The sequence below is a fragment of the Carcharodon carcharias genome, chromosome 30, assembly GCF_017639515.1.
Source record: "Carcharodon carcharias isolate sCarCar2 chromosome 30, sCarCar2.pri, whole genome shotgun sequence".
Lineage (NCBI taxonomy): Eukaryota > Metazoa > Chordata > Chondrichthyes > Lamniformes > Lamnidae > Carcharodon > Carcharodon carcharias.
The window spans coordinates 5,166,742-5,193,093 of record NC_054496.1 but is presented as its reverse complement, the minus strand read 5'-3'; the positions used below and the strand labels follow the sequence as shown (position 1 = coordinate 5,193,093).

Sequence of the window (26,352 nt, the reverse complement as noted above, 5' to 3'; positions counted from 1 at the left end):
TTGGGTGTACTCCGGGATTCACCTTGGGGCCACAGTGTTTATTGGGTGTACTCCGGGATTCACCTTGGGGCCACAGTGTTTATTGGTGTATTTGCTTTTTGCTATGGAAGGTATAGAGGGAGAATATGGAGTGTTTTGTCCAGATCCTGATTGGGTTGGGGTTTGGTTTGATTCTTTAATGTGACGCTGAATATTTGTGGCCTTAGAAGCGGAACATAAGTGAGGGCTCCACGCAAAGGAGAGTTCCGGCGGAAGTGATGTTGTAGGAAGTGAGGCGGAACCGGCGATAGCGCCGACGGAAGTGGAAGTGACGCTGGAGGAAGTGAGGCGGTGCCGGGGCCCAGGGAGAGTTCTGGAAGCTCGGGGTCGGGAAGATGGTGGATTACAGCGTGTGGGACCACATCGAGGTGTCGGATGATGAGGACGATACTCACCCGAACATCGATACGGCCAGTCTGTTCCGCTGGCGGCACCAGGTAAAGACCCAAGCCCGCCGACCGGTCACCCTCTCTCCTCCCCGGCCCCGCCGACCGGTCACCCTCCCCCTCCCTGGCCCCGCCGACCGGTCACCCTCCCCCTCCCTGGCCCCGCCGACCGGTTACCCTCTCTCCCCACCCCGGGCCTGCCGAGATGTCACCCCGCCCCCGCCGACCGATGAACACCGCCCCCCCCCCCCCCCCCCCCCCAAACCTCCGGGCCGGTCACCCTCCCCCACCACTTGGGGTAACCAGCCCAGGGAGAGGTCCTAGACCCTTCACAGATCCTGTAATGTGCACAAAGATCCTCTTCCCAATGTGTGACTGAGCTCGGTAACAGTGGGGGTTACAGACTGATCACCTCCTCTCCCTATCTCTCTTTATTTTTCAAGTCTTCCCCACCCTCCTTCCCAGTTAGTGTTTAGAATGGGAATTTTCGATGTAAACTTCTCTCACTGTAGTTACAGCTTCCCTTCAGTGGTGATGCTGTGATACCTCAGTTTGACATCTCCCCACTCCTCGGCCTGGACTCCTTACTTGGCTGCAACCCACTCCTCACATTTCTATAAGCTTTCTATTACTTTCAAAAGCTAACAACAAAAAATAAGGACAACATTGAGTTAAAACGCAGAGTGAATAAAATCTGCACACATTGGTCCACTTATTCCTGCCCTTGAAATCCATTTCACCTCAGAACTGTGCATGGATTGATAGTTTGCCAGTGCCATGACAGATTGACAAGTGTGTTTATATCTGCTCCCAGTCCAACTCTTGCGTTTTCGAATCATGAAATTTAACATTGAAACAGCACGTGTGAACATTCAGAATGGAAACTACTTTGTACATGAAATACTGTAGGCTCTGTCTAATGGAGTGAGATTCTGAGCACACTGCCACCTTGTATGTAAAAAAAACCTCCTTCAAGTATTTATCTAATTCCCTTTTGCAGACCTCAGACCTTTGAATCTTTATGCACTGCCCTATCAGGCAGTGCATTCCAGATCCTAACTACTTGCTGCTTAAAAGCTTTTCCTTGTGTCACATCTGGTCTTTTGTTAATCATCATAAATCTGTGCTCTCTGGTTATTGTTCCCTCAGACATTGGAAACAGTTACTCTTTATATGCACTATTTAAATTATTTTAAACACCCTATCAAACTTGCTCAGCCTTCTCTATTCTAAGGAGCCCTTCGTTTATTTTCTATCCCTAGTTTTCTTGCTAAAGTGGTCACTATCTGGCACACCCTCAAACTGAAGTATGAAGCTGGAATTGTGTGCTGTTCAACATAGCAGTTTTTCTCCCTAGCCCAGCTTTTCACGTCAGTTCAACAGCTTTAATGGTCATTTTTCTGTTGTCATCATTTCCTATAATGATTGAATTTGTGATTTTGCATTGGGTGCTAAATTGTAACTACGAAGCCATTAAGTCTGTGCTATTTTGCATTGTTTTTCTCTCATGTTCTTTCCATTATTGTTCTTTCCTCAGCTAAGTATTGATGTGCAGAAATCCCTCACTGTGCTCAAGAGTTTCCAAGTGATGCAATAGATAAGTCCATGGAGGTAGAGTTTATTTCCCTGATACCATGTGTACATTCTCTCCTGTTGGGGATGATTGATTTTAATTAAATTGAGTGAAAGTTGGTGGAGTTAAAGCTTCATATGTACTCAGGGAGTTTAACCCGTTAAAAACTGTGTAGCTTCCCAGCATGGAGCAACAGTGATCTTCCAGCTGTGCTCAACCTGAATAATTATGACTCTTCTGCAGAGTTACCTCAGTGTACTTCAAGGATCACTCTAACTAATAGAATCACAAGCCCCATAGAAAAACCTGGCCCTCCTTGTCACACTAATGAGCCAGGCTGGTTTATTAAATATCAGCAGTGCCCTGAATATGGACTATAGCTAATAACTTACCTTACCTGAAGTATTGAAGGTTCCAGGTTTGACCCCAGGTTCTGTTTCCTGAGGAAATGGGTGGCAGTTGTCTCAACCCTGGGGAGGGCCGTTGGAGAGTTGGAAATTTGGCAGAGATGCCAATCATTGTATATTCACTGGATATATTCAGAATGTCAATGTTGGTTCGTAACTATTGCTTGGCACCCCATAATTCCAGAGCCTGACATTCGCTATTCTTCATATCTGATCATATACAATGACTAAGAGTGGAGGACTGTAGTTCTCACGGAATTGTATCCCGCCAACCCCTTCAGGAGAGATGATTTTAACAAACAGGATGAAAGGAAAAAGAAGAACTTTGTTGCAGCCATGCCCAGCTGCATGACTCCAACTATAATAATCTCGTTTGTTGTGTCTCGTACAATGTGGAAGAATTGTTGTCAGTTGTCCCTCGATTCGAGGATGACCGTTTACTCAGGATTGTGAGTTTCTGCCATGGGTCTTCATGTGACTAAACAGGCTCATTCTCAACTCTAAGATCTTTGGGTCCATGGGGCAGGACGTCCCATGACTTAGTGGGACCTGGAGTCCAGAATTTACATCCTCTTCTTTCCTTTTCTGCTGTCACTCTGCCTCAGTAAAGTGTTGGGGACTCAAAGCGTGTTGCAGTTTGATGGGCAAGTTGTTGCCATTTTGAACGATTGTTCGTAAGTTCCTCCCAGCCATTAATGTCAGTACTGCCCTGCTCTAAGAGTTTCAGAAGAATTGGGAAGAATGCAGTTGGAAAAATCCATGTAGTTGATAATCCTGAAGTTTTGTGTTGTTGATTGGAATGGCAGTTTGTTTATGGATTTGCTGTCTGTCAATTTGTGTTTCATGATGGGATAACCAGTAACAGCATGTTTGTAGGTTCCCAAGTGTTTGCTCTGATATGAGGAGGAGGCACTCTGTCTAACTCAATGCTTTTCAAAGACATACGCACAACATTATAAGGCAAGGCGAGTGAGTTAGTGAATTTTCTGATCACTTGTCTTCTCTGAGTAAAGGAGGAAACAGCCAGTTTTGTGAATAGCAGTTTATATTTGGATGATGCTGTCTGTAGAAATATAATTCAGTAAATTACAGCAGAGCTGAAATTGTTTGTATCAATATAGTTATTTTTATCAGCTAGTTTAGGTTTTGTATTTGTTCAGGTGTGGTGTCTTTCAGTAAGGAAAAGCCCTTGCTATGTAGCCCTGCTTGAGTCCAACATGAGTGGTTCTTTATATAGTCACTGTCCCACTGTACAATGTACTGATCCAATGAACCAATGTAATGCTAAACCATTGTGATAAGGAAGCCTGTGGGTTTGATTTTCCTGTGGTAGCTGATAAAAGTGAAGACATTGCAACTAGCTTTAGCACCAACAGGCCAGAGAATCTTTGATCTTCGCGTGTATATCCCAGTACTAACTGAATTCCACATCCGTCCATGAAAACTTTAGAGGTCATTTTGAAAACGCTATAAAGTTGAATGATTCTGTCTTTTTAAAATCTGTTAACTGAGATATGCAGGTCATTGAAGTAGACAACAGGATTTCTGAGCAGTTGAAAGCTTCTCAGAATTTTTCCACACTTCCCTCCAAACTCAATTCTTCTATTTTTAATGGATGCACATGACATAAGAGCCAGTATCCCACTTCAGTGCCATTAGGAACTGAGACTATAAACCACTTACAGTAACTATTCATGCTTCCATACCAGCAGTTCGGAATGCTTTGAATATCTCAGATCCACGTTGTGTTTATGAGGCAAGGAAACCTCTTGCAGATCACTACCCATTAGCTCTTTACTAACAAATCAGTACTGCTCCATTGAACTAAATTCCCCCTGAAGAGGGGAGCGTCACTGAATTTGAGCCTTGAGAGAGTGATGCTGTCCTAGGATGGAAGCCGAAAGACCATTCTAATTGAGATAAAAACAAAAAAACTGCGGATGCTGGAAATCCAAAACAAAAACAGAATTACCTGGAAAAACTCAGTAGGTCTGGCAGCATCGGCGGAGAAGAAAAGAGTTGACGTTTCGAGTCCTCATGACCCTTCGACAGAACTTGAGTTCGAGTCCAAGAAAGAGTTGAAATATAAGCTGGTTCTATTGTACTATTGTCGTTGACATCTTTTGATGATCTGCTTCTATCACTGCTTGTTTGTCCCTACAACCACATCACCCCCCCCCCCCCCCCCCCCCCCACACTCTCTCTCACTCTATCTCTCCGCCCCCCACACACACACCTTAAACCAGCTTATATTTCAACTCTTTCTTGGACTCGAACTCAAGTTCTGTCGAAGGTCATGAGGACTCGAAACGTCAACTCTTTTCTTCTCCGCCGATGCTGCCAGACCTGCTGAGTTTTTCCAGGTAATTCTGTTTTCATTCTAATTGAGAACTGTTTGTAATATACCTTTTCTGACTTCGGGAGAGAATAACATTCTGATCACCCATGCCAAACAGACAGCAGATAAACTGATGATGCTAGGATTTTAGTGAAGTATGTGTTGAAGTGTGAATTTCTCATAGTGTCCAACCAACCTGTGGAACATATTTTGTGCATTTTCCCTACCAAACACTGGTTGTGGATGGTGAGAGTATTTTGAGCTGAATGAAAATCGTTTGAGAAGCTTGTGTGGTTTCTTCACATAATATATGGGCAGAAATGTGGAAATGTCATTACTGTGCAGGTCAGCATGGCAGCCAACTTGCACAGAGCAGGTTCCCATAATAGATGAGTGAACTACATGTTGGTTGAATGATCATTGCTGGCTAGGATACTAGCTCAGCTTCCTTCTCCTCTTCCAGTACTGTTGTGGAAGTATTAATATCCACCTGAACAGACAAGGGAGTCTGTTTTCCTACCTGATCTGAAATTATTCCCTCAGCACTACACTGGAGTGAGATTGGAGGAGGGATTCAATCCATAACCACCTGCTTAAGGTGAAAGTATTGTATCTGCTCGTTCCCTGTCATATCACTCATGCTTATTAAAAAGCCAGCTATTTCAGGACATTGAGGAACTGCTGAAAACTCGGGACAGGGATGCTAAAGAAAACAATCCTCCTTTTAATTGATCCCAGAATGTGCCTAAGTGCAATTAGCCTGCAATTGACTTCAAGCCACATCTATGTAACTGTTACCTCAAAGGGACTGTGCATTACACATAGCTGTATCTTGAATCAGTGTGAATCACAATGGTACTGTTATCTTTATAAAATTCTATCTCCTTTACAAATCAAATGCTGTTGGTTTCTAAAATTCAGGCTAAAAATGGCTCACAGAAACAGCACTTGTTATCTGTTCCAGGCTCGTATCGAGCGGATGGAGGAAGCACAGAAAGAGCGAGAGGAATACGAGAAGGCGTGTGGGGATTGTAAACGTAAACTCACTGAGTGCCAAAAGAAGCTCAAAGATTTGCTGCTGCTGGAAACAGACGATGCAAAGAAAGAGATTGAAAAGTTACAAACTGAACTCAAACAGTTGAAAAAGGAGGAGAAAGAATGGGATAAGAAAGGGGCATCGCTAAAGAAGAAGGAAAAGGCAATGCCTTGGAATGTGGATACACTGAGTAAAGAGGGATTCAGTAAGGTGAGTAATGTGTTGAGCCATATTCTGTTTGTGAGCTCATGGAGCTGAGGCAAATTCCCAAAATGTCAGTGCTAATCCTGAATTGGTCACCGGGGGAAGGAAAAGGCTTGCACCTTTTGTGACCTCAGGACATCCCAAAGTGATTCACACACAATGAAGCACTTTCTGAAGTGAAGCCACTGTTGTGACGTATGAAACTCCCTTGCTGTCCTTTGAAATAGTACCATGGGATCTTTTATATCCACCTGAGAGGGCAGACAAGACCTTTCATATTATCCTTTTGTTGTGTTTATCTCTGTCTGCTCCTGCTTACCCATCACCTCTGCTTATGACTGATATTGTCACCCAGTCCAGCAATGACTAAATTTTAAAATTCTCAACCTCCTCTTTAAATCCTCCCATGGCCTCGCTTTATTCATCCATGAACGCCATGCTGAAGAGCTCTAATCTGTTTTGGCCTTTTCATTATTAACACTGAGCCAGGAAGATAATAAGAGCACCAAGTCTTGATACTGAATCATGATTTTGTATTGGGTCTTCTCCTCTCCATGTTTGTGGATGTTTCAACAAAGACATGCTCGGGCTTGACAACGATGCCGTACACTGTCGACTCATGCTCACAAAGTCACTGCAGGTTCTTGGTGAATAGTGACAAACTGACTAAGGCCTTGCAGGGCCCTGTGGAACTGAAGGTCATGGGAGAGAGGGGGGAATAGAAAATTTAATTTGTTGTATATCAATTCACGAGTATGTAAAGCCACTGGATGACAGCCAGAAATCTGTCTGATAATGCTGACTAAATCTGTAATGTTCTCTGGCCCTGCATTCGGCTGAGATTTCTGTGTTCCTCAGACTCAGTTCTTTTGAGCATTCCCCACTTCCTTCACCATAGCATCAGCAGCTGAACTTTCAGCCACTGGGCCCCACGCTCTGGAGCTTCCTCCTCAAACCTCTCCACTTCATCACCCGTTCCTCCTTTTTAGGATGCTCCTTAAACCTTACCCCTTTGACTAAGCTTTTGTCCTAATGTCTCCTTTGACTAAGTGTCGGTTTTGTTTGATTATGCTCCTGTGAAGCACCTTTGGATGGTTAACTACTTTAAAGGTATTATATATTTATAATTGCAAGTTGTGTATTTATAACCCCGATAGCAGCTGTTCAATGATCATCCATTTGTCATTGTCCATTTTCTCATTTGTACGCCAGTTATATGTAATGGTATTGAAGCCTGTCTATTCTAATTCCTCATTTATTTTCATATTGAAATTCTAAATAACACCCTGACTTAATCTCTGCATGAACTGGCTATTGGTGATGATAGAGAGCTGGAGTTGAAACAAATCAGAAATGGTTTTTTTTAATAGTCTGACACAATACATTGAGAAAACAATTTTAATATTATAGGGAAAGTCTTCTGATGTTGATTTATTAACTGAGATCCACTGACACTGATTGGACATTGTGTAAACACTTTTTTTGTTTCTGTCCTTCAGAGTGTCATTAATGTAACCCCAGAATCAAGCAAGGTTGAAACAGAGGAAGACAAAGAAAAGAAACACAAGACCTTTGTAGAAAAATATGAGAAACAGATCAAGCACTTTGGTAAGTGGAAGTTATTTAATGACACAGCTGGGCTTTCCAAAAGCCTGTCTGGTGTACAGCATGGAATCAGGTATTGCATGTGATACATTTGATGTAACAGACACTACTCGTACCAGATAGGAATTGAATTTGTACATCTGGGATTCCGTGTAAATCAATTCCAGCTTGGCTGCCCGTTGAGCATCTGGCCTCATGGGGTCTTGATTTGTAGCACACAGTATACTATGTTTTAAATCTTGTCTGTTTTTCGATTAATGGCATTCCATTGTATTTGACTTGAGGCTTGGCATCAGTTACTGAATTCAATGTCGTCAGCTAAACATCATCTCACTATTAATGATCAATGTTTATTTATTCACTTTTATTCATTCCTCATCACATTGGTGTCGAGACCAAATCCATTTCTAATCTTTACACTGTATGCTTAGGAGCCACATGTATTTTACATGTTAGGTTAGTGCATGCACAGAGTCAGTTTGATAATAAGAGCATCAAGTCTTGATAATACTGAATCATGATTTTGTTTTGGGTCGTCTCCTCTGCATGTTTCTGGAAGTTTGGATGAAGACAGGGTCAGGCTTGACAGTGATGCCTTTCACAGTCGAGCTGTGCATACAACTCACTGCAAAACTGGCTAAGTGTTTGCAGGGCCCTGTGGAACTAAGGTTGGTCAGGGTAGAGAAGGGGGAAAGAAAATTAACTTGTTGCATATCTGTTCATAGGCATGCTAAGCCGCTGGGATGACAGCCAGAAATACCTATCTGATAATCCTCACCTTGTATGCGAGGAGACGGCGAATTACCTGGTCATCTGGTGCATTGATTTAGAAGTTGAAGAGGTACACTGGCTCACACTGTCTTGTTTTGACTTAATGTATTCTCATAGATCATTTGACAAATACAAGTATCAACTGTCTACCGGGTGCAGTGCTGTCGTGGTTATGTCGCTGGACAAGTAATCCAGAGGCCTGAACTAATGATCTGGATATGCAAGTTAAAATCCCACATTGGCAGCTGGAGAATTTAATTTAGTTAATGAATAACCAATCAAGAAAATTCAGATTTCAGATCAGCCAAGCTCCAGTGAGAGCCCTCCTACTGAATTTCAAAATGTAGCATGAGCAAAAACCCAATTGAATACTGCTCCACAACGTAATCAGGTTGTGGATCCCAGATTCTAATGTTTAAAAAAATGTTGTTGGGTCTGTTACCAATCAGTTTAAATTGCAGTCCTCTGGCTCGCGACCCTTCATCAATGGGAACAGTTTCTCGCTATCTACTCTGTCCGGATGCCTCAAGGTTTTGAAAACCTATATTAAATGTCGTCTCAACCTTCTCTAAAGAGAACATCCCCAGCTTTGTCAATCTGTCCTCTTAGCTGAAGTTTCTCATCCCGAAAACCATCCTTGTAAGCCTTTTCTGCACCCTCTGTCATCCGTCACATCCTTCCTAAAGTACTGTGCCCAGAATTGGATCCACTATTCTAGTTGAGGTTGAATGTTTTATAAAGATTCAGCATAACTTCTTTGTTTTGGAACACTGTGCCTCTATTTATAAAGCCCAAGGTTCCTGCAAACCTTGTAATTGCTTTCTCAACATGCCCTGCTACCTTCCATGATTTTTTTTCTTGATACTTTCATGGGATTGGGGTGTCCCAGGCCCAATTGCCCTTGCACTGAGTGGCCTTGCTGGGCCATTTCAGAGGACAATTAAAAGTTAACCATGTTGTTGCAGGTCTGGAGTCACATGAGGGCCTGACCAGGTACAGACAGCAGATTTCTTTCCCTAAAGGACATTAGTGAACCAGATAGGTTTTTACAGCGATCACTGGTAGTTGTCGTGGTCACCATTACTGAGACTAGCTTTTAATTCCATATTTATTAATTGAATTCAAACTCCACCAGCTGCCATTGTGGGATTTGAACCCGTGTCATCGTCATTGTCGTTTTCCCCCCCCCCCGCCTCAGAGCATTAGCCTGGGACTCTGCATTACTCGTCCTGTGTGATAACCGCTATGCCACTGCCTCTTCCCCCAAATGCTCCCCACCCACCAATAACGATTTGTGCACATATACCTCCAGGGCCCTTGCTTCTGCACCCCCTTTAGAATTGTGTCCTTTATTTCATATTGCCTCTTGTCATTCTTCCTCATTAAATTTCACCTGCCATACGTTTACCCATTCCATTATCCTGTGTTGATCTCTATCCTCCTCACAGTTTTTATAATACTTCCAATCTGAAAATTTTGAAACTGTATTTTGTACATCCATGTCTTGGTCATTAACGTATCAGGAAAAACAAGAGGCCTAAAACTGACCCCTGGGAAACCCCGTTATATACCATCCTTCAATCTGATAACCAACCATTCACCACTACTCTCCAGCTCCTGTCACTCAGCCAACGCTGTATCCATGTTGTCACTGTTCCTTTCCTTCCATGGTATTTGATTTTGCTGACATGCCTGTTAGATGGCGCACTCTGTTAGGCTGGATGAGTGCAGCTCTAACAGCACCCAAGAAGCTCAACACCATCCAGATCAAAGCAGCTTGTTTAATTGGCACACCATCCAACACTTTCATCTACTCCCTCCACCATCGACGCACAGTGGCAGCAGTGTGTGCCATATGCAAATGTTATGACTTGGCAGGTGATGTGTGCCAGGTGGATCAAGTCCACAAGGGAAACTTGGCCACGCTATCACAACGGTTTTGCAATTTTTATTTAATCCAGGAAGATTTGTGCACTGAATTCAGAAGTAATGAGTCCACAAACACCTTTAGAGATTTTAAAAACTAAATTAAAACATTTAACAAAAAATATTTCAAGCAAGATTACAGTTAGTTAATACTATAACAAATCCCAAAATTCCTAATTAACCTGACTCCCAACTACACATCCTCTTTAAGGCAACAGTCCAAAATAGATTATAAAATTAAATAACAAGCCAGCAAGTTTACCACAGCACTCACTCCACAGTCGAATTCCAAAGGCTTTCCTCCACCTTTGGTTACTGGACATAGCATACTTCTGATAAAGTGGCTGGAGGCTTCCCCAAGGCTGTTTTACATGGCCTTCTGAGATCTTACATGGCCCGCCAACATAGCCTTCCATTCTTTCTCTCTCTAATCTGTAATTTCCTTTGTTCTGTATGTCTTTGGAAATTTACTTTTCCCGTAATATAAAAATCTGTCATGTTGCCAATATGGTCAGTACCTTTGGGAAAAATAAACACACTGCTTGACCTTGCTTGTTTAGTTAGTTGTAAACATCTGATCATCCCTTTGAAACCTAAATAACTCATTCACATATCTAAAACTACCAATTTCCTTCACACTGTACATGCTAAACCTTCATCCATGTTTACTCATTAGCATTTGAAATGTCTTTTACCCCTAACTACTTTTGATGATAATTTCAAGTTTGCAGTCTATCTAACTCCAATTCAATTAAATCGCACAGCCAGAAGCATCTACACTGTCACCCATAAACCTACTCATTTTTTAAAACCACAATAACGTTTCTTTTGTCATTCACGGGATGTGGGCTTTGCTGGTTGGGCCATCATTTATTTCCCCTCCCTAGTTGCCCTTGAGAAGGTGGTGTTGAGCTGCCTTCTTGAACTCCTGCAGCCCATGTGGTGTAGGTATACCCACGGTCATGTTAGGAAGGGGCATTCCAGGATTTTGACCCAGTGACACTTAAGGAACAGCGATATATTTCCAAGTTAGAATGGTGAGTGACTTGGAGGGGAACCTCCCAGGTGGTGGTGTTCCCATCAACCTGTTGCCCTTGTTGATGGTAGTGGTCATGGATTTGGAGGGTGTTGTCTCAGGAGCCTTGGTGAGTCCCTGCTGTGCATCTTGTAGATGGTACACACTGCTGCTACTGTGTCTCGGTGGTGGAAGGAGTGAATGTTTGTGGATATGGTGCCAATCAAGAGGGCTGCTTTGTCCTGGACAGTGTCAAGCTTCTTGTGACTTGTGGGAGCTGCACTCATCCAGGCAATTAGGGAGTATTCCAGCACACTCCTGACTTGTGCTTTGTAGGTGGTGAAAAGACTTTGGGGAGTCAGGAGGTGGGTTACTTATCGCAGGATTCCTAGCCTCTGATCTGCTCTTGCAGCCACAGTATTTATATGGCTAGTCCAGCTCAGTTTCTGGTCACTGGTAACCCCCAGGAAGTTGATAGTGGGGGATTCAGTGATGGTAATGCCATTAAACATCAAGGGGCGATGGTTGGATTTTCTTTCTTTGGAGATGACAATTGCCTGACACTTGAATGGCGTGAATTTTATTTGCCACTTGTCAGCCCAAGCCTGGATGTTGTCCAAGTCTTGGTGCATTTGGACATGGACTGCTTCAGTATCTGAGAAGTCACAAATGGTGCTGAACATTGTGCAGAACATTGTGCAATCATCAGTGAACATCCCCACTTCTGACCTTATGTTGGAAGGAAGGTCATTGATGAAGCAGCTGAAGATGGTTGGGCCAAGGACACTACCTTGAGGAACTCCTGCAGTGATGTCCTGGAGCTGAGATGTCTGACCTCCAACAACCACAACCATTTTCCTTTGTGCTAAGTATGATTCCAGTCAGCGGAGAGTTTTTCCCGATTCCCATTGACTCCAGTTTTGTTAGGGCTTCTTGATGCCACGCTCAGTTAAATGCGGCCTTGATGTCAAGGGCTGCCATTCTCACCTATCTTGGGAATTCAGCTCTTTTGTCCATGTTTGAACCAAGGCTGTCGTGAGGTCAGAAGTAGAGTGGCCCTGGCAGAACCCAAACTGCGAGTCAGGTTATTGCTAAGCAAGTGCCGTTTGATAGCACTGTTGATGACCCCTTCCATTACTTTACTGATGATCGAGAGTAGACTGACGGGGCGGTAGTTGGCTGGGTTGGATTGGTCCTGTGTTTTGTATACAGGACGTACCTGGGCAATTTTCCACATAGCTGAGTAGATGCCAGTACTGGAACAGCTTGGCTAGGGGTGGGGCAAGTTCTAGAACCCAAGTCTTCAGTACTATTGCCAGAATATTGTCAAGCCCCATAGCCTTTGCAGTATCCAGTGCCTTCAGCCATTTCTTGTTATCACATGGAATGAATTAAACTGGCTGAAGACTGGCATCTGTGATGTTGGGAACCTCTGAAGGAGGACAAGATGGATCATCCACTCAGCACTCTGCTGAAGATTGTAGCAAATGCTTCAGCCTTATCTTTTGTACTGATGTGCTGGGCTTCTCCATCATTGAGGACGGGGATATTTGTGGAGTCTCCTCCTCCAATGAGTTGTTTAATTGTCCACCAGCATTCACAACTGGATGTGGCAGGACTGCAGAGCTTAGCTCTGATCCGTTGGTTATGTGATCGCTTAACTCTGTCTGTCATGTGCTGCTTATGCTATTTGGCACACAGGTAGTCCTGTTATAGCTTCACCAGGTAGACACCTCATTTTTTGTTATGCCTGGTGCCCTCCTGCACTCTTCATTGAACCAGGGCTGATCTCCTGGCTTGGTGGTAATGGTAGAGGGGTATATGCCGGGCCATGAGCTTACAGATTGTGTTCAAGTACAATTCTGCTGCTGATGACCCACAGCGCCCCATGGATGCCCAGTCTTGAGTTGCTAGATCCGTTCAAAATCTCCATTTAGTACAGTGGTAATGCCACACAACACGATGGAGGGTTTGCTAAATGTGAAAGCGGAACTTGGTCTCCACAATGACTGCACAGTGCTCACTCCTACTGATACTGTCATGGACAGATGTATCTGCAGCAGGCAGGTTGGTGAGGATGAGGTCAAGAATGTTGTTGCCTCTTGTTGGTTCCCTCACCACCTGCCATAGACCCAGTCTAGCAGCTATGTCATTTAGCACTCGGCCAGCTCAGTCAGTTTTGGTGCTGCCGAGTCACTCTTAGTGATGGACATGAAAGTCCATTCTGCGCCCTTGCTCAATGCTTCTTCCAAGTGGTGTTCAACATGGTGGAGCACTGATTCATTGGCTGAGGGAGGGCACTATGTGGCAATTAGGAGGTTTCCTTGCCCATGTTTGACCTGATGCCATGAGACTTCATGGGGAGCAGAATCGATGTTGAGGACTCCCGTGACAACACCCTCCCGGTTGTATACCACTGTGCCACCACCTCTGCTGGGTCTGTCCTGCTAGTGGGCCAGGACATAACCAGGGATGATCATGTCTGGGACATTATCTGTAAGGTATGATTCCGTGAGGATGACTATATCAGGCTGTTGCTTGATTAGTCTGTGAGACAGCTTTCCCAATTTTGGCACTAGCCCCCAGATGTTAGTAAGGAGGACTTTGCAGGGTCAACAGGGCTGAGATTGCCGTTGTCGTTTCTGGTGCCTTGGTTGATGCCGGGTGGTCTGTCTGGTTTCATTCCTTTTGAATTTGTAGTGGTTTGTTACAACTGAGTGACTTGCTCGGCCATTTCAGAGAGCATTTAAGAGTCAGCCACATTGCTGTGGGTCTGGAGTCACAAAAAGGCCAAGGACATTAGTGAACTAGATGGGTTTTTACAATAATCAACAATGGTTTCATGGTCATCATCAGACTTTTAATTCCAGATTTTTATTGAATCCAAGTTCCACCATCTGCCATGGTGGGATTTGAACCCTAATTCTGTTTTTGTTCCCCAGATCATTACCCTGGGTCTCTGGATTACTAGTCCAGTGACAATTGCCACCCCCATAACATCATAAAAAAATGTTAGTTTCATGGCACAAGATGCACTGCAGCAACTCATCAAGCCTCCTTCAACAGCACTTTCTAGACCCACGACCAGTAACATCTAGACGGGTTCCACCCTTACTTCCCTCAGCATCCTTGGATGCATCTCATTCAGTCCTGGTTGCTTATCAATTTGAAATACAATATGAAATAAACCTTTCTGATACCTCCTCCTTATCAATTTCTAACCCACGCAGTGCTGCGGTCTCTTCACTATGATGTCAGCAGGAAAAGACAGATGTAAAGTACTCGTTTAGCCAAGCCCCCTGCCTTCATGCATAACTCTCCTTTTTAGTTCCTAATCAGCCCCACGTGTGGAATGCACTGGGTTTATTATCCAGGAAGGTGAATCAGTTTTGATCCATTGCAGAATTTATCAGATGTAATTTTGTACAGTAGGATAGTGTTGTGCTGCTGTTAATGTGGACTACAGATGCATACTCAGCTTTACTGGTGATGCTTATCCCTTGGTGCTCATAGTTTGCAGTTTTATAGTTCTGAAACAGCCCCTTAGAGGGAGTTATAGTTTTATGTAATATGCCTGTTTTTAGCCAATGTCTATGTGAAGTTCATGTATTTCAGCTTCTAGCAGTGTTGTTCCACACTGCACATGGAGTTACATCCTGTATAATGGGGTGTCTATAACCTTCCAAGTAACCTTCCTGCATGCAGCTGGTGGAGCCCTTAAGAGAAGGTTAGGGTGATATTGAAGGCATGGTTTCTCATTTATGCTGTGTTTAGAATGAGATGGGATTCCAACACAGTTAGAAACACTTGGGGTGGGGATTTACTGCATCACAACCAACGTATACTGTTAATTACAGTTAGCAAGATTGTTTCTGATTGCTTTTGGATTGCATTATGTTAAAATTATATTTATGGGTTCCATTTGCAGAAACATGCACTGATGGAGCAGGTAGCTCACCAGACAATAGTGATGCAGTTTATCCTGGAACTTGCAAAGAGCCTTAAGGTGGACCCCAGAGCTTGTTTCCGACAGTTCTTCACCAAAATCAAGGTACAGAAATGGTTTGGCAGTCTTTCTAATTTCAGTTTACTTCACCTGTTTTATTTTAGAATGGCCTTTATGAAATGTGTGTTCATATTTGAACTTGTACTCTAACTATTAACTGTAATGTTTCTCATCACCAATGATAAATTTTAACACTCTAATCCAACCAAGTGGTTCATAAATGTCAACAGTTGAATAGCTGATTTATGTTTTTTTTCTCCTTTTATTGCTTAAGTTCATTTCTTTTGTGTTGATAATGAATTTAAATCAGTGAGCTCCTTATGGTTTACATTTCTCTTTGCATTTTTAGCACATTGGTGAATTTGCATTATATTTCTGCCTGTATTGTTCTGACAGCTTATTTGATGAAAGGGCCAGCCACACTTCGAATGGAGTGCACAATGCCAACATGTCAATCATAAGATGAAAACCAAGCACTTTGCAAAACTATGGAGATAGAGCAGAGGAATGGGACTAACATGATAAAAGCTGGCATGGACCAGATGGCTGCCTCCTGTGCCATAATTACTCTGAGAAAGTTAGATGTTCCATAGTTAGCCAAAGAAATTATCACTTCCAAGGTGACTCGGATAGATAGATCTCCACTGTGAAACTGGTGTTGCAGAATGGGAGTAGTTCCACAATCTGCACCAATTTAATAGATTTCATTTGGCAATACTGGGGTACTACAGTTGCTATTAGTGAGGGGGAAATTCAAGTTGGTAATAAGCTAATTAGGATTGGAACAGGAGAAAGCCATTCAGCCCTCTCACGCCTATCCTGCCTATAAATCAGATCATGGCTGATCTATGTTAACAGCAATCACCTGTTATTCCATATCCCATAATAATCCTAGCTAACAAAAATTCAATGATCTCAGTCTTAAGAATGTCAACTAATGCAACATCAACAACCTTGTGAGAGAACTTAGCTTCCATTACCTCTGATGTGAATGAGTAATTCTCGATTCGCTGAATGGCCTACCTCAAATTTAATCTAAAGATTGTACTCACTTATTCTGCATCCCTCACTAGAGGAAATAGCTGTTCTGACGACCTGATTTGAATTCTTTGGTCATTTTAAATACCTCGATTAGGTCACCCTTCATTCTAAGGAAATATAAGCAAAATTTATGCAATCTACTCTCCCTCCAAAGGCAGTGAGTGAAGTGTGGTGCCTGTAGCTGATTACAATATTGTCCACAAGGTTTGACCAACTGAAGCATCACTTCATCCCCACAGTATTCTAATCCGACTGAGGTGAAGGTCAACGTTTCTTGGGCATTTTGTTTCTTTTTTTTTTTTTTGCTGGTGCATTGGCTTTTGGTGATTGGTATAGGTTGTGATGACCCTTCTTTGTCTGGCTCCACAAGATGAGGAATGGCTGCTTTAGTGAGAACCTGTGGAACCTGATCCAGCATGAATTGATGCATTGAGTAGGGAAGAGTGGACAATGGGTTGAATTTAAAAACGCAGAATTGAACTCGTGATGTTAACTTGATGTTTTTAAACTTCCCTTTTTACAGACAGCAGATAAACAATACATTGAGGCATTTAATGACGAGCTTGGGGCATTTAAGGAGAGGGTCAAAGGTCGTGCTCAGGCAAGGATAGAAAAGGCAATGAAGGAATATGAAGAGGAGGAACGTCAGAAGCGGATGGGGCCTGGCGGACTTGATCCAGTGGAAGTGTACGAAAACCTCCCTGCTGTGAGTGGATTATTTTGTAATGACGCCTTAATTCTGAGGAATTACATCAAAGACCCTGTTTCCTTCTGTTTTTTTGGCTCTGAGTGGGGGGGTTTGCACCCTTTCCCTGAACTGCATCCCTCACTGGATTAAGTTAACATCCCACAGATTGGGAATTGTACCTGAGGTTTCTGAATCTGGGCAGCACAGTCACCACTTAAAGCAGTTTCCTCATTTTCAACTTCTGGCACAATTGGTTCACATCCCATTGGGCTTTTTCTGTTCAACTAAACAAAGCTGCTAGTGGCAAAGCGTGCAGATTACTGGGCAATCTTCCAAAAAGCTATCGAGTCATAGAGGTCTACATCACAGAAAAAAGCCCTTCGGCCCATCGAGTCTGCACCAGTCAAACAAGTACCTAACTATTCTAATCCCATTTTCCAGCACTAGGCCCATAGCCTTGTATGCCATGGCATCGCAAATGCACATCCAAATACTTCTTAAATGTTATGAGGAGTTCTGCCTCTATCACCCTTTCAGTAAGTGAGTTCCAGATTCCCACCACCCTCAGGCTGAAAATATTCTTCCTCACATCCCCTCTAAACCTCCTGCCTCTTACCTTAAATCTATGCTCCCTGGTTATTGATCCCTCCACCATAGGGAAAAGTTCCTTCCTGTCTACCCTATCTATGCCCCATATAATTTTATACACCTCTGCATTTACCAAGCCAAGTACTGCTGCTTTGTGGACTGCACTGGTGGAGGACTCACCACAGGTTTAAAATTTTTGTAATTTGCTGATCTTTTATGACTTTGCTCTGCTGGCAGATACGCTATTTTCAGGACAGGAACCTGGTAACCTTGTGAGGTACAATGTATTAATCTGTTACTTTGTGACCTGCCTTTCCAAGTATATCATATTAAATTGCTACAGATGAATAGCCCAAGGTCAGTCACCTCAGGGAAAGGTAGGCACTTAATCAATCTTCAGCTGCAGACTAGAAAAAAATCTCAGCACAAACTTTGTCAGACTTTATCCTTTATGCTTTTTTATACCTTATGTCCCATAATGCACAAAGCTCCCCCACACAGGGTTCCAAGTGGCAAAAACTGGTATTGTGTAATTTAATTTATTCCCAAACAAGTCATGAGCAAGGAGACTGTTGGTTTTTGCAGGAAAATGGAGGGAATTCCAGAACTCAGTAAAAATATTACAGTGCATCATGTTTAAAAATGGACAAACGGCGTAATACAAGGAATGCTAAATCTGAAATATAAACAGAAAATGCTAGAAATACTCAGCAGGACTGGTGGCATTTGTGAAGAGAGATGTCTCAGATCAATGACCTTTGAACAGGAGAGTCACAGACCTGAAAAATTAACCCTTCACAGATTTCCAGTGTCTTCTATTCAGATTTTTAAAAGGTACACTTATCTCTTTCAGTTACCCTAAATCACTGATGCAGGTCAGGAGCCTTAGAATTAGCAACCATTGAATGATTTACCAAGTTACTCCCTACCCGCTAAATAATTATGTCAGCTCACTGGGGAGTTTCCCCTTCTGTTTTGCTGCTTCTAAAACTTCAGAAAGCTGCTTTTCATTCTGCTAATGCTCTGTCTTTGCAGGAGATGAAGAATTGCTTTGATTCAAAAGATATTCAGATGTTGCAGGATGTAATCAGCAAAATGGACCCAACAGTGAGTATTTCCTGTGACACTGGGTTAACCTGGAATTGTTGCTTGTGATTCTTTTCCTTTTGAGTGCTGCTTCGCTGCTATTTCCATACCACCTGATCTTGAATGTTAAAGACCTGGTGCAATTTTGGGACCACTTTTCCATGCCCTCCAGATGGTGGAATGTCAGTGCAGCTTACAACAGCAAGGAAAATGTGCCTATGGGAGTTGGGGTTTGAAGAGAGGAACTGTTTGAAGTGGTACACTGCTTTGTGGATGTAGGGTCACAGAGCCAGGCCTTGCCCATTGCATGCTTAGTTCCTAATCTCAGCCTGGTTGCACTGACGGCTGTTATAGCAGCACTCAGACCTAGGAACATTAGATGGTGTGCTGTATGGGAAGGCTCCAGAAATAGAGAGGGACAATGTACCTTTGATCAGAGGTAAAAGGCCAGTTAAAGAGCACAGTAGAACAATTAAAAGACGTGGGATTTCATATCGGATTCATGAGGATTGTGAATTAAGGAAGGTAGTTTGTGAGAGTAACTTCAGAGCACCAAGAGTCACTCGAGATTGTGCTTAAATTCTGGGATAGGGTTTGGACCCACATCCTTCTGACTTGAAGGACCAACTGAAGTAAGTTGTCACTTAAGAGCTTGAGAAATAGGAGCAGCAGTGGGCCATTTAGCCCCTTGAGCCTGCTCCGACGTTCAATAAGATCATGACCGATCTGATTGTGGCCTGAACTCCACTTTCTTGCCTTCCCACATAACAGAATCACAGAATTGTTATGGTGGCGAAGGACGCCATTCGGTCCATCGTGTCTGCACCGGCTCTCTGAGCATTTTAACTTAGTGCTAATCTCCTGCCTTTTCCCCGTAACCCTGCACATTATTTCTATTTAAATAACCATTCAATGCCTCTTGAATGCCTCAATTGAACCTGCCTCCATTACACTTCCAGGCGGTGCATTCCAAACCCCAGCTGTGTGAAAAAGAATTTTCTCACCTCATTTGCTTCTTTGGCAAAAACACTTCAAAACTGTGCCCTCTGGTTCTCAATCCGTTTACAAGCAGAGACAGTTTCCCTCTATCTACTCTGTCCAGACCCTTCATGATTTTGAAAACTTCTATCAAGTCTCCTCTGAGCCTTCTCCTCTTCAAGGAAAACAGTCCCAACTTCTCCAATCTTTCCTCATAACTGAAGTTCCTCATCCCTGGAACCATTCTCGTAAACCTCTTCTGCACACTCTCCAATGCTTTCACATCCTTCCAATAGTGTGGTGCCCAGAACTGTGTACACTATTCCAGCTGAGATCTAACCAGTGTCTTGTATAACCTCCATGCTCTTGTACTCTATGTCCCTATTAATGAAGCATAGAATACTGTTCGCTTTAGAAACAGCTTCTCTACCTGTCCTGCCACCTTTAATGTCTTATGTACATACATACCCAGGTTTCTCTCTATCCTTTATTTTATACTGTTTCTCCATGTTCTTTGTACCAAAGTGTATCACCTCACACTTCGCTACATTGAACTTCATCTGCCACCTATCTGCCCATTCCACCAATGTGTCAATGTCCTTTTTGAAGTTCCCAACTGTCCTCACAGTTTATAATTGTCCCAAGTTTTGAGTTGTCCGCAAACATTGAAATTGTCCCCTGCACATGAAGATCTAGATCATTTATATATCGTGTATATATAAATATATATGTATACTATATATATGTTTTATATCTAATATATTCAATGACTCAGCCTCCACTATTCTCGGGGAAGAGAATTCCAAAGATTTAGCGATGCCTTGAGAGAAAAAGCTGCTTCATCTGTCTTAAATGGGAGATTCCTTTATTATTCTGCCTCGATTCCCCAAAAAGGGAAACATCCTCTCAGCAACTAGCCTGTCAAGCCCCCTCGGAGTCTTATGTTTCAATTAGATCATCTCATTCTTCTAAACTCCAGTTAATGTTGGCACAACCTGCTCAACCTTTCCTCAAAAGATAAACCCCTTGTCCCAGGATTCAGCCTGATGAACCTTCTCTGAACTGCCTCTAATGCAAGTATGTTAAAACGGCGCACACTACTCCAGTTGCAGTCTTACCAATGCCCTGTATCGTTGTCGTAAAACTTCCCTTTTTTACTCCATCTCCCTTGCAATAAAGGCCAACAGCCCATTGCCTTCCTCATTACTTGCTATACCTGCATGCAAAACTTTGTGATTCATGCACGAGGACACCCAAATCCCTCTGAGACTACAGAATGCTGCGATACAATCTATTTAAATGATATGCTGCTTTTCCTATTCTTCCTGCCAAAATTTCACATTTTACCACATTATACTCACATTGCCTACTCACTTAAGCAATCTATATCCCTTTGCAGTCTCTTTGTGTGCTTCTCACAACTTGCTTTCCTACTTGACTTTGAATAGTAAGCAAATTTGGCTGCAATACACTCAGTCCTTTCATCCAAGTCATTAACATAAATTGTAAATAGTTGAGGCTCCAGCCCTGGTCCCTGTGGCACTCCAGTAGTTACAGTTTGCCAACCTGAAAACAATCCATTTATCCTGACTGTTTCCTGTTAGTTAGCCAATCCTCTATCCATGTTAATATATCACCCCCAACACCATAAGCTCTTAGCTTGTGCAGTAACCTTTTATGTGGCACCTTATCAAATGCCTTTTGGAAATCCAAATACACTGCATTTACTGATTCTCCTTTATCCACCCTGTTTGTTACATCCTCAAAAGAGCTGTAATAAATTTGTCAAACATGATTTTCCTTTTGTAAAACCACATTGACTACACAGTTGTATTATGATTTTCCAAATGCCCTGCTACTACCACTTTAATAATGGATTTCAGCATTTTCTCAGATGTTAGACGAACTGGCCCATAGTTTCCTGCTTTCTGTCTCCCCTGTCCTTATGTGGGAGGTAATGTCATAGTGGTATTGTCACTGGACTAGTAATCCACAGACCCAGGGTAATGCTCTGGGGACCCAAGTTCGAATCCCACTACGACAGATGGTGGAATTTGAGTTCAATAAAAATCTGGAATTAAAAGTCTAATGGTGTATTTGATTGTTGTAAAGACCCACCTTAAGGGAAGGAAATCTGCCATCCTTGCCTGGTCTCCATGTGACTCCAGACCCACAGCAATGTGGTTGACTCTTAAATGCCCTCTGAACAAAGGCAATTTGGGATGGGCAATAACTGCTGGCCTAGCCAGCAGCGCCTTCATCCCATGAATGAATAAAAAAGTGCTACATTTGCGGTTTTCCAATCTGTTGGGATTTTTGGAGGATTACAACCAGTGCCTTTATTATATTGGCAGCCACTCCTTTTTAAGACCCTAGGATGCAGGCTATCAGGGCGAGAGGCCTTGTCAACCTTTAGCCCCATGAATTAATTTTCCATGTGCTTTTTCTCTCGTGATTGATTGTTTTAAATTTCTTTTTATTATTGGGATTCTTTTTGTGTTTTCCCTGTAAAAATATGCAAAATATACTTTAAGATTTGATGTTATAAGTGATGTATGTCCCTGGCTTTGTCCATTGATCCTAGCTGGACATGTCTGGATATTGGATGAAGGTCAGGTTTTTTTGTGATGCCCTTGGTGGCCATCTGACCTAATGATACTGTAGACACTCTTCCCAAAAAAAAATCATGAGATACTTGAGGATTTCCTGAACCTCTGCTGCAGTTTTTTTTTTTATTGCCTTCACTGGAATACCATCAAAACTAAATGCACTCTGCTGTCTCCAGGAAGCCAAATACCACATGCAGCGCTGTATTGACTCTGGGCTTTGGATTCCGAATGCAAAGGCTGCAGAAGAGGAAGGAGAGAAGAGTACAGAGAATGAGGATCCTGTGTATGAAGAAGTTAAAAAGGAAAGCAGTGAAGAAAAATAACCCTATTTTTTTTGTTTCTGTATCTGCTAGTTTTAAATGCTGTGTTGAGTTCCAGACTACATCCTGTTCACTGACCCATAGGGGTTCACATAAGTTCAATATCTCAATCTGTTGAATGAAAGGTTAAAGTCCTATACGAATCAACTGCTTTTTGTATAAAAACACAAGTTTTGAGAGCATGCAGGCTTTACTCTTATGCAGTAACTCTGGATCAACTGGCATCAGGGCAAGTGAAACCTTTTCAATTGTCAGAGCAAGTGACTGCTTCCCCCATTGCTTCATCATGTTAATGCACACCACTCCACGTGAGCTAAGCCATAGAGCTGGGAAGGTGCCAGGTTCAGCTCCTGATATGTGATGGGTTACCCTATTTGATACCCTCCTGTGTAGCCTCCTGATACTCACTGTTGATGCCTGTGCAAAAAGGGGGGTTTCATGGGAGAGAGGTACTGGCCAGAGAGAGAGCGAGCTACTACTGCCTATGGAACCAGACCCCACAAGTTCATGTCTTAGGGATAGGAGAGGGAGAGAGAATTTTTGGAAAGAATGCATGGCTTGTTGAAAATTCTCCAAGGAAGCAGGGTGGGGAATGTCTGTCGATCTCACTTATTTCATATCTACTTAAAATTAACAGAAATACAATGAAAAAAGTTGTAAAATTAAAAGTAGAATCCCTGACCTAAATTACTGCTGACACAATTAAAATGCTAATTAAAAATCTGTCTGGCAGTGACTTCATATTTGAGTGTTCTTGCTGTATGAGCCCAGAGTCAAGCATTTTGCTCCCTCAATCTAGACACCATTTCTGAGGTGATGGGGACAAGGAAGCAGAACAACTGGTAAAATTGTTTCAGGATTTGGAGCATTTGGTTTTATGTACAGGTCCTTATTTCGTCAGTTTGACATAGGAGCTTGGGTAAGGGATTTACATCGGTTTCACTGATTTTATTTTCAGTTCTTTTGAACTCTTGTCGAAACCACAATAGTATTTTCTATACTGGGTTTAACACCTTGTATTCTGTTCACAAATTTTAAAGAATCCTGTGTGCTGCATAGGTAATGGCTCAATATTTTGCTGGGGGCCAATGTTGCTGATGCTGCCTGTTACTGTGACCTGTTTGATCTGGGGTGGTTGCTGCTTTCGAGCGAGGTAGTGGTTGTAACCTTTGTTTCTTGTTATTGACCCACTATGTATGCAAATAAAGATATGATGCAGTAAACTGTTGTCTTGGTGTCGTGTGGAGGATATCGGATGACTGTGCACATTTAACCTCTCTCAAATAGTGGTTTCTGTCCTAAGTATTACTTTAGTGTAGTGTTAGTGAGCTGCAGTATCAGAAAACTTACAGGGATCAAGGATCTCATTGCGGATAAGTGTTAATGGCGTACCTGTTCAAACCTGACACTTATATGCATGCTCTTGTTTGATAAGCACATTTTCCTGTTGCTTTGCATCTCCAAAATTAGTCTGTTCACATTTCCAAGGTTCCAGCTAACTCTGGGTAAGTGAGTTTGTAAGCCTTGCACACCTGGAAAGTCCCAGGTTCGATTCAGGTTTTGAGCTAAATTAGCTGGATTTAGGCAGTGTGGGTACAACTTTTGCCCTCTATCCTTAGTCTGCAGCAGAGGAGACCATTTAAATCATTAAATCATTTTGGTTTTATCTCTGTGTTTAATTGACTGCCACTGCTCTTCAAGAAATGCCTACCTCCTTGAAGAAGTTCTGTTCCTCTCTGCGACAAGATTTCCGTATCTCTCTGTTGCCTTGTTCACCTTCATTGCTTTCCATTTCCCTCCTAGTGTTTGACAAGGTGTTTACTAAAACCCGCTTTCACAACCATATCTCCTTTCTCAGTGACTGTCTCCGTCTCCGACTTACCCCACGTGGATTTCAACTGAAATTCCACCCCTCATGTTTCGAACCCACCCAGGATTACAGGTATCTCCGGGACATAAAACGTTTCTCGGACTGCTGTTCCCGTCACATTCTGAAATCCACTCTCAGTGCCATGCGCCGCCATATGAACACACTCGACCTCTCCCTCCAGCAGCACCGCCGTACTCTTTTTCAAAGCTGCGCGTGCCCCCAGTTTCATTTTATCCTTCGGCTCATCCGACGCCTCAACAAGAAACTTTTTCTCTTTCTCTCAAGTGCTAAGGAACGCAAGCTCCAACAACTCATCGACACCAACACCCATCTAGGACCCTCCACCCCTGCCTGTCCCTCCGTCCCCACCCTTTCTTCCAGTCCCAACCCCAGCCGTGTATTCACTATACCCCCTGACCTTCCCCTCTCCGATGCTGAACGTTCAGTGCTCAGCAAAGGACTTAGTTTCATACCCTTACGCCCTCACCTCAATGAATTTTGGGCTCGGCATGATACTGAACTCTTCTTCCGCCGTCTTCGTCTCCGGGCTCACTTCTTTGGGCAGGAGTCCTCTCCCAGTTCAACGGATCCTTTTACCCATCTCCAATATTCTCCCTCCACCTGGACCCCTCCCTCTGGATTCTTACCTTCTCTCGATCTTTTCATTGAGAACTGTCGGTGCGACATTAGTCGTCTCAATTTCTCTGCTCTCACCCATTCTAACCTGTCTCTCTCTGAACTTACTGCACTCCATTCTTTCAGGTCCAACCCTGACATTGTCATCAAACCCGCTGACAAGGATGGTGCTGTTGTTGTTTGGCGCACTGACCTCTACCTCGCGGAGGCTGAGCGTCAACTCGCAGACACTTCCTCCTACCTCTCCCTGGACCATGACCCCACCACTGAACATCAAGCCACTGTTTCCAGGACTGTCACTGACCTCATCTCCTCTGGGGATCTCCCTCCCACAGCTTCCAACCTGATAGTCGCCCAACCTCGGACGGCCCGCTTCTATCTCCTACCCAAAATCCACAAACAGAACTGCCCTGGTAGACCGATCGTCTCAGCTTGCTCCTGCCCCACAGAACTCATTTCTCGTTATCTTGACTCCCTTCTCTCTCCCCTTGTCCAGTCCCTTCCCACCTACATCCGTGATTCCTCTGACACCTTACGTCACATCAACAATTTCCAGTTCCCTGGCTCCTACCGCTTCCTCTTCACCATGGACGTCCAATCCCTCTACACCTCCATCCCCCACCAGGATGGTCTGAGGGCCCTTAGCTTCTTTCTCGAACAGAGGCCGGAACAATCCCCATCCACCACTACTCTCCTCCATCTGGCTGAACTTGTTCCCACACTGAACAATTTCTCCTTCAACTCCTCTCACTTCCTCCAAATAAAAGGTGTGGCTATGGGTACCCGCATGGGCCCCAGCTATGCCTGTCTCTTTATGGGGTATGTGGAACATTCCTTGTTCCAGTCCTACTCCGGCCCCCTTCCACAACTCTTTCTCCGGTACATCGATGATTACTTCGGTGCCGCTTCATGCTCTCGTCAGGACTTGGAAAAATTTATTAATTTTGCTTCCAATCTCCACCTCTCCATCATTTTCACGTGGTCCATCTCCGACACTTCCCTTCCCTTCCTTGACCTCTCTGTCTCAATCTCTGGTGATAGACTGTCCACCAATATCCATCACAAACCCACCGACTCCCACAGCTATCTCGACTACAGCTCCTCACACCCCGCTTCCTGTAAGGACTCCATCCCATTCTCTCAGTTCCTTCGCCTCCGTCGCATCTGTTCCGATGATGCTACGTTCAAAAACAGTTCCTCTGACATGTCCTCCTTCTTCCTTAACCGAGG

General features: G+C 43.4%; 1 protein-coding gene across 2 annotated transcripts; it reads left to right on the top strand.

The window, feature by feature from the left end:
• The first annotated feature begins 287 nt into the window (after nucleotides 1-287).
• cdc37 (cell division cycle 37 homolog (S. cerevisiae)) lies at nucleotides 288-23,839 on the top strand. Of its 2 annotated transcripts, XM_041177187.1 has the most exons (9): nucleotides 332-476; nucleotides 1,963-2,036; nucleotides 5,708-5,989; nucleotides 7,483-7,591; nucleotides 8,314-8,429; nucleotides 15,229-15,351; nucleotides 16,871-17,053; nucleotides 18,659-18,730; nucleotides 22,473-23,839. In XM_041177187.1, exons 2-9 carry the CDS (start codon nucleotides 2,031-2,033, stop codon nucleotides 22,617-22,619), a joined length of 1,038 nt encoding a protein of 345 aa, XP_041033121.1. In that variant the 5' UTR covers nucleotides 332-476; nucleotides 1,963-2,030; the 3' UTR covers nucleotides 22,620-23,839. The 2 variants fall into 2 exon arrangements, with proteins under 2 accessions (XP_041033120.1, XP_041033121.1); XM_041177186.1 differs by lacking the exon at nucleotides 1,963-2,036 and having other exon boundaries at nucleotides 288-476.
• Nucleotides 23,840-26,352: the final 2,513 nt, after the last annotated feature.

Excerpts from the sequence above, each read along its gene's own strand:
- cdc37 (XM_041177186.1), top strand. The coding sequence starts at position 375 with ATGGTGGATTACAGCGTGTGGGACCACATCGAGGTGTCGGATGATGAG. Across the intron at positions 5,990-7,482 it reads GTAAAGAGGGATTCAGTAAG|AGTGTCATTAATGTAACCCC; the intron begins GTGAGTAATGTG and ends TCTGTCCTTCAG. Across the intron at positions 7,592-8,313 it reads GAAACAGATCAAGCACTTTG|GCATGCTAAGCCGCTGGGAT; the intron begins GTAAGTGGAAGT and ends ATCTGTTCATAG.